We start from the raw sequence: 9,054 nt of genomic DNA, 5'->3' as shown, positions 1-9,054 counted from the left end.
CATGGTGATCAAAGTCATATATGCGACAAATGTCATGCAAAATTGTGGAAGGATGAAGCATTAAGAGGCAATAAAAGACTCTCCAAATCAAGCTTTTCTCTATGTTGTGGTTAAGGCAAAGTTAAACTTCTAGATTTGAAGGAGCCGCCAGCTGATTATAAAAGTCTTTTTAGTTGTTCTGATTCAAAAAGCAAACATTTTTTGAAAAACATTCGCCGTTACAATTCAATGTTTTCATTTACTTCGATGGGTGGTAAAGTTGATTCATCCATTAACAGAGGTAATGCTCCCTTTGTATTTATACTTGGTGGTGAAAAATACCATGCTATTAGAAGTCTGCTACCAATGAATGGATCAAAGCCTAAATTCTCTCAGTTGTATATATGACACTGAAAAAGAGGTTTTAAACAGACATCATGCTTTAAGGTAATTTCTCTTAATGATTACTAATTAACCTATTTAATTATTTCAAATTTTTAGTCGGTACTTACTTGCTATTTTACATATTCTAATCAGTGAAATCAACAATGCTTCCACATCAAGTTCAGACATTATAGATCTTGAGATTATACAAGATCTGAAGCTCATGTTAGATTCACATAATGAGTTGGTCAAATCTTATAGAATGGCACGAGATTGTTTTGAAAAAAATCCTAATGTGGATTTAAAGATACGCCTTATTGCAAAAAGGCAACAAGATGGAAGGACATATAACTTGCCTACCGCTTCCGAAGTTGCAACTTTAATAGTTGGAGACATTGACAACTCATTGGAACCTTTAGATATTATTGTCAGGACTAAATCAGGTACAATTCAGCGGATAAGTGAACTACATCCTTCGTATTCACCGCTTCAATATCCGCTACTTTATCCGTACGGTGACGATGGTTATAGAATAGACATCCTTCATCGAGATGTTTATGCTTCAAAAACTCTAAACGACATACACGCACAATGAGGGAGTTTTTTGCTTACAGATGCCAAGACAGAGTTAATGTTTTCTCTTTGCCTCAAAATGCAAGGAGGCTTTTTCAACAATTGTTGGTAGATGAGTATACTATGATTGAAAGCGAAAGACTCTTTTATATACGTAACCAACAAAAGAAACTAAGATGCGAGACTTACGAGAATCTACGGTCTCTTAAAAATCAAGGAAAAAATGATGTTTCTAAAATCGGTCAGCGAGTTATATTACCTTTTGACTATAACCTTTGCTTAAGAAAAGTTATTTTATTCTTAATCGTGATCAAGGTTCGGCTATAACTTCGACTATAGTCTTAAGCCCTTTATAATAATAATAACTTGGCAGAACTCCTTAGCTCGCACGGGTATTCGGAGTTAGATATTCCTAAGTTTATATGGGCAGCACTTCTACTCTATGCAAGCTTATCGATACATTCTTGATCAACTCTTCTTGGCACGGAAATCGAGGCAATGTTTGGTCGCCGGGTCTTGCACGTATTACGAGACGGAATGTCGGGTTATTTTGGATGGCATGTACATCGAGGAAAACACTGGGTATTTGGTACGGATTACGAGGTCATGATTGTCAGGTCAGTGGCATGCAAAACGATGTTCGGCACGCAAACCAAGGTAGAGAGAGTGAAATTTTAGAGAGAGTGGCTGCGAAGTGTGGAAAATGAGCCGGATCCCTCCCATTTTTTAACAAATTTTGGATCCCATCGCGGTACGCGATGGGTCCCCTTTTTCAACACCGTCGCGTATCGCGACGGGTAGATTTCTACCACGTGTCACTAGAGTGTGACACGTGTCCCTGAGTCATCACGGCCCATCGGGGTACACGATGGCCGTCTTTTTTGACTCATCGCATAACGCAATGGGTCCCTGAATAATATTTTTCTTTTTCAGTCCTTCATCTTTTGTAGCTTGTCACTTCTAGGTCTAAATCTTGATGCCCAAAAATACTAAGGCGGCTCGCGGCGATGCGAGCGTGCGAAGTGCAAAGTGCGCCATCAAAGCGCCACATTGCGCCTAACGCCCTTCCTCGTCGCCTTCTCCTTCGCCATCAACCTCGTCCTCGCCAGAGTCCGAGCCCGTGTGCGTGCTCGTCGGGTGCTACGCACCCTAGCAGGACCACTTGGTGCATGATATTCATAATACAATATTACTATGGAAATTCTATCTCTTATAAAGAGCTTCCATATTTTTACCACTTCCAATTTGGGATGGATTCCATTTCCCTTATTTATACCTTGGTGGAATGCTTCCACTTTCTTACATCTTCCAATGTGGGATGGAATTTCTTTCATGTAAGTAAACTTAACTTAGGAAATATTTTTATTTCCTTATTTTTCTTATATTTCTTTATTTAATATTTTCTCATGTCTTGTCTTGATATTATTTTTGATCCCTCAACTTTCTTATGTTGTTAAAATTGGGATCGAAATTTTTGGGATGTTACATGATTTGCTTCTTGTCCAAATATATGTTGATTACATCATATTCGGTTCAACAAACGACAAGCTGTGTAAGGAATTTGAGTAGTCGATGCAGACGAAATTTTAAATGAGCTCGATGGGGGAGATAAATTTCTTCTTAGGGTTGAAGGTTCATCAATTTGATACGGGAATTATTATTCATCAAATAAAATATCTGAACGATGTCTTGAGCTGATTTAAGATAACTGCCAGAAAAATCCCTTCGACGCCTCTTCTCGCGGGTCACAATTTTTTACCAGATGAATTGGAGGATACCGTTGATCTAACCATTTTATCGAGCAATGATTGGTTCATTAATGTATTTAACTGCTTTTCGTCCTGATATAATGTTTGTTGTTTAATTGTGTGTAGATATCAATCGAGTCCCCGAGTGACTCATCTGGTGACAGTTAAACGTATACTTCACTATCTGAGGGGTAAACCTGACACCGGGTTATGGTATCCCAAGGATGATAGCTTTGAATTCACTGTGTTTTCCGTTTCTGATTATGAAGGATGTAAGATCAATTTCAAATCTACTACAGCGGGTTGTCAATTTCTTGGAACTTGGCTTGTTCCCTGGCAATGTAAGAAGCAGACAACGGTCTCCACTTAACCGCATAAGCAGAGTATGTGGCAGCCTCGAGTTGTTGTTCACAGGTTCTTTGGATCCAGCAACACTTGCGGGATCACGGTTTGAAGTTTCTTACTACTCCTATTTTTATTGGTAACTCTGCTGCAATTATCACCAAAAACCCCGTACACCACTCTAAGAAAAAGCATATCAAAATTTGATATCATTTTATCCGAGATTTCTTTGAAAAGAAATTGATTAATATTGAAAAGGTGCACACTGATTTTCAGAAAGCCGATCTGTTTACCAAAGCTTTTGACAAAACGCGTTTTAACTTTTTGCTTGGTGTTAACGGATGAAAACTCTTGTTGATATCCTTAAGCTAAGATAATTATCTTTAATTTTGGTTTTGTTTATTTTAATATGCTTAGTTTTATGTTTGGGTTTTGGGGGTGAATATGGAAAAAGTCAAAAATATTGTGATTTTTGTTTATATAGAGAAAATTCAAAAACATTAAAAATTAAAATTTTAAAATCAACAATATTGTGATTTTTGTTTGTATAGAGAAAATCCAAAAACATTAAAAATTAAAAATTTGAAAAATCAAAAATATTGGGATTTTTGTATGTATAGAGAAAAACCAAAACATTCAAATATTTCAAAAATGTCAAATATATTTTTGCACTCTCTCGCTTAAAATCATGCCAGTTACTCAGATTTGAAGGACATATACGTGTATATGTTTGGTCCTTATATTTACTTGTAGGTATTCGGGATAGCCATTTACCTGACAATGGAAAGTACTTGGGGCGATTTTTGTGTGCTTTTATTTAATTCTCTCGCTGAAAATTATGTCGGTTATTTAAGTTTGTGGAACAGGTTTGCATGTATGTTCCTGTTATTAACTTGTAAATTTATAGGATAGTCATTTATCTATAAACTGAAAGTGACTGGGCCATTGAATTTATATGATCATCAAAAACGAGTTTTGAAACAAAAAGAGAAAATGATAGTACATTGATCATCTGGTCCCATATCCCGGAAGAAGTATGTTTAAAAGGTTGAGTGATTAATTGCATTGGTGCATTGATCGGTCTTAAACAAGCTGCTAAGGTAAAGTATGTGATATAAACATAAAGAAATTCCAAATTAAAAGAGGTGTTAGTCTCTTCCAAAATTCTCGGTAATGATGGCAGAAATGTAATAGCCAATAAACATAAAATGTATGGATGATGCTTTGAATAAACTGAAGAATGATGATGATGATCCTGATGCTCCGGGGTACTAGAGGAAGTGAGCCGAAACAAACTCACGGCTCATCTTTTGGGACTAGTACTAGTGGTGGTGGAGGTGAAGGCAATGATCGACAGATAGTTATCTATCAGGAATCAAAAAACGTTCAACCTATCAATTCGATCAAAGCCAACACTATCCTATTTATGGATTTTGTGAAGGGGGGTGGTGATGAGCACTACCAACGCGGATGAAATCGAAGGACAATTCTGCCCTAACTTGCAAACAGATTTCACTATTATTATGGCTAAACGATGAAGAGTTAGACACGTTGGAGGCTGAGGAGGATATGGAGGTTGTTAATGATGAGGAAGTGCTTCTTGACGCGAGTATCCAAACGGGAATACGTCATTTATCTATGAAGATGTGGAAATTAAAATGAAGGATATCACAGCAGAGGAATACCCAGATTTATTTCATCTTTCAAATGTTGATCAGGGTGTTCCTACATTTTTGAAGATTATTTTAAATCTGCTGAAGATCATATGGAAAAGACTACAAAGAATAAGGAGAAAATGCCTGATAGAAAGTCTGATCCGTCTGAAGCTGATATTTTAGGCTGGTTCGAGAACCGCAGCAAATGAACCCGTAAGATTATTGAAGCTTACCTATACGTCAATCGAGAATAACAACTGGATGCTACTGCACGAGCTAAACCAAATCAGAAGACCACATTAAAGTCGTGCCGACAGTAAAAGGTGATATTGTTTCTTCGTTGTACGAGTCTGATTTTAAGGTACGTATAGTCAAGCGGGAGAAAGATGTTCAGTATTTCCAATACATCACTGACGTTCTCTCACTGCCGAGGTGGGATGTTTGGACACTCGCCAATAGGCCTTTTATAAATCGTGGTGGAGATCGATTAGCAGAATGGTTTCACCAACATCTGCTCTTCGAGGTAAACCATGGATTAAAATTCTTTAAGCCACAAGTCCCAACCCGTAAGTACATTGATGAAATTGATCCTCGTACGGTGTTGGAGGAAACTTGTACTTAAACTTAAACCGCCTAAGACCATGAAACGTGTACCAGTGAAGACTTTTCCACAGAGTCTTCACCTATCGTTCAATCGATGGTACTACGATAATCGGACAGGCGAGACGGTCATTCTGCTGGGAAAAGGATTGAAGACCAGCTTTATACGTGTTATCGATCCGATGTGGCTCTTTAACTTATCGGAGACCGACAATGACGTGTTATTTGAGAACAGGATTTTGATTGAACGTCAAGAAGATTATGATCGAGCTATGCAATTCCAATGCATTGTGCGTTTGTGTCATGCGTTCGGGATTCATAGTTGTCGAGATTGGAAGACGAAGATGTTTAAGTAAACTAAAGACAAAGAGCTCAAGACAAGGGGGTGTTTGTTAGTGCACGGTTTTGTCGTCTCGAGTCTTTGTAATAGTCGGTTGTAACTTATTATTATTTTAACGTTAAATGGTATTTATGTGATTATGAACCCATTCGTTATGTAAGGCTCATTCGTTAAGGATGTTTAATGAATGAGCCCTTCTCTATTATTTACAGTTCAGTCGTTAAGGATGTTCAACGAATGAACCTTAATCGTTATATGTAATTGTCCATTCGTTAAGGATGTTTAACGAATGGACCTCAGTCGTTATGTATTTGATCCATTATTCATGGAATGTTGACGATTGGGGTATATCGAATGAGTCATTCGCTATACCATATGTTAACGTAGGTAAAAGAAGACGAATGGAGGCCATTCGTTACAGCATGTGTAACGAATGGCATCTCATCGTCTATATAAGGTTGTTCTGCTATGTTTAATTTAAGTATTGATTAAAGTATATCGTTACTCTGTCCAATTGCTTTCTCAATCACTTCAACTTAATATTATTGATCTATTACCTAATATATCAAGTATATCATATAACTAGATCCTTGATCTAATCAATATGTTATGAATTCGTATTGATTGGATCTATTAATTCTGGTGTTCAACAAACATTTTATATACAAGGAATATAGTTAATACATTGTTTCTTCATAATTAAGAAACATAAGATTTTACATACAAAGGTAGCAGTCAATGAATGTTTCCTCTTGAAGAAGAAACAAATGATAGATGTTTCTTCATGAAGAAGAAACTCAGCGTATGATTTGGTAAATAAATAGAAACACTATATGTCTAAATATTTATGTTCAAACAAATGATCAATCATGGTTTAAAGCTATTAAAACAAGAGTAAAGGCCTGTAGCCGGATCAAGAGACGATCTGGGTATTTATATAAACCTATTTGGTTATAGGTTAATTATCAATCAATCAATCATTCACAAAGGTTTTCAAATGAGATCAGCACATCATTCAGAACATACAATCATAGGTGAATACGTTAACCTTTACAAATAGTCAAAACATATTTATATTCTATAAGATGAACGGGTTGTTTATCTTATAGAACCATTTATCATTTACATGAGATTACGTGATCTCTAAAACGTTATAACACAAAATAGAAAATAAAAGCAACTCAGACCGAATACACATGTGTCTGGATCCACACATAATTGTTCAACCTAAACAGTCAAAGGCTACGTGGCCGCAGGCTACAAATCCCAGGAATGAAATACTCTCTCTGAGCTTGTACAAGAAAACTATATTTGTATTGTAATGTCAATTTAAATATTTTTAGAGTCATACGTGTTCACCAGCACATAGCTGATGTGTTTTTCCCCCATTTCAGGGAAACAGATAACACTAGTAGCAAGGAAGTATAGTCATTTTATGGAGTTAGATGCTCGCAAGTTAAAGATGGCTCCGTTTTAAATTATTAAAATATTATAACAAGATTTACACTTGATTTATAAATCAAACACTAGGGTATTTATTATTCGAGAAGTTTCAAATAAATTAATTTTTTATTATAACAAAAGTCTTCCGCTAAAATAAACCACAAATCTGATGTATTTACAAAACAGGTACCGACTATTAATCATACGCCTAGGCCCTAAGCCGGGGTGTGACACTAGCACCACTCTCAATTTCCAACTTTTTGCAACTTTAATCCTTGTTTACTTCACTCAAATGTATGATTTCTTGTATTTTTGTACTTTATATGTGTTCTTAGTGTTAGTTTTTGCTTTTATTTGGTTAGTTGGTTGTCGGCTTTGGTCAAGAACTGGTTGTAGGAATTGGTTTATGGGTGTGTGTCACACCCTAACCTAAGGAGGAAATGCCGGGGCATGAGCTGATTGTACACAGCTCTCACGGTACTATCATGCAATAATTAAAAAGTAAAAATATCTATTAAATTAAATTAATTATTCAAATAAATCCAGTCAACAAATTAAAAATAAAGGCAACAAGATAATTCAAAATTTCAAATTTAAAACTAAGTCTTGGTTCATTCTTCTAATAATAAAACTCTCTAAATTCTTCACCAATCATGATATCAGTTTAAACGATAGCCCATATGCGTATAAAATAAAATAGTTTTGTCAACACAAGGTTATGTGAGTAAAACACCAGTTAATTTAAGATAAAATATAATATAAAAACGCAAAATTGTTCGTATGAGATAAAAAATTAAGCCAATGAGCAGATAATGAGTGTCGGTAAAACCGTTGCCTTGCAAAATGGGCATTGGCTAGTATGACGGTCGTATGATCCTACTATTACTGTGATTATGATGGACCTCTCCGAATGCGGACAATTAAGCAAATAAAAATATAGAAAGTTAGGCAAATAATTGACATGCACACAAGGATTAAACAGTTTGCAGGTGCGAATACTAAATAATAAATAAATATAATATGATATGTATATGTCCCCAAAACAGTTAAATATAAGTAAAAGGGGAGGGAAATACTCACATTATCAATAAGCGTATATTGAATAAGATAAGAAAATTAATACTATGAGTCACGCTCCCTGAGAATCATAAAGAACAAATCATAAGCAAGAGTGATAGTCGGAGAAATACTATCAGTTAATAGATGGACTACAAGAGAATTTGGGTATGAATAGATATTGTTGAGTTAAAATATTTTATTCAAAGTTTGTTTTATAAAGGTTATTATAAATTATAATGGTGTTAATATATAAATACTATAACTTAATAAGTATTATAGTTGTAATAAATAATATATATATATATAATGATTCGAGGTCGATCGGTATTTGAAATAATCAACTATTACATTTTATTATTATTAATAAAGATCTCTTTTAAAGTAATATTGTAAAGAATAGATAATAAATAATAATAAATATATATAATATAATTTTTTTTATAAAATACTTGTACTTATAACTATATTTTAATATGTAAATTAACGTGATAAATTTTTGTTAGTGCACGGTTTTGCGTCTCGAGTCTTTGTATTTATTGTTAACGTATTGTTTGTTTTATTTATGTAATAAACAATTAATTTATCTTTGTAATTCGTTAATGTATTGTCTAGTCCGCTAAGTATGTTTAGCGAACTAGATATAAGTTAATATCCCTCCTGATTTGTTAAGGTTGTTTAACGAATCAGGAGGTGATTCGTTAAGTTATTTACTTTTTGATGTATGTAACGAAGTGAACTCTAGTTCGTTATGGAATGTTAACGAACTAGATTCATCTTCTATATATAGTGGCCTTTGTCCACTGTTAATTTAAGTGTTGAGTTTAGCATTAACGAATTGCTGTCCAATTCTCTCTCAATATTCATCTTCATATTAATATTATCAATTCCCATACATACACCTAATATATACATATATATAACAATATAATCA

General features: G+C 34.7%; 1 protein-coding gene across 1 annotated transcript; it reads left to right on the top strand.

Moving 5' to 3' along the window:
• Nucleotides 1-246: 246 nt before the first annotated feature.
• On the top strand, nucleotides 247-958 carry LOC143565492 (uncharacterized). Its single transcript, XM_077052451.1, has 2 exons — nucleotides 247-377; nucleotides 481-958. The coding sequence occupies exons 1-2, from the start codon at nucleotides 247-249 to the stop codon at nucleotides 956-958; spliced, it is 609 nt and encodes a 202-aa protein (XP_076908566.1).
• The last annotated feature ends 8,096 nt before the right edge of the window (nucleotides 959-9,054 follow it).

This window comes from Bidens hawaiensis, unplaced genomic scaffold, assembly GCF_021521415.1.
Source record: "Bidens hawaiensis isolate Kalapana, Puna unplaced genomic scaffold, B.hawaiensis_p1.1 tig00022367_1, whole genome shotgun sequence".
NCBI classification, from domain to species: Eukaryota; Viridiplantae; Streptophyta; class Magnoliopsida; order Asterales; family Asteraceae; genus Bidens; species Bidens hawaiensis.
This window is presented reverse-complemented; position numbering and strand designations above follow the sequence as displayed.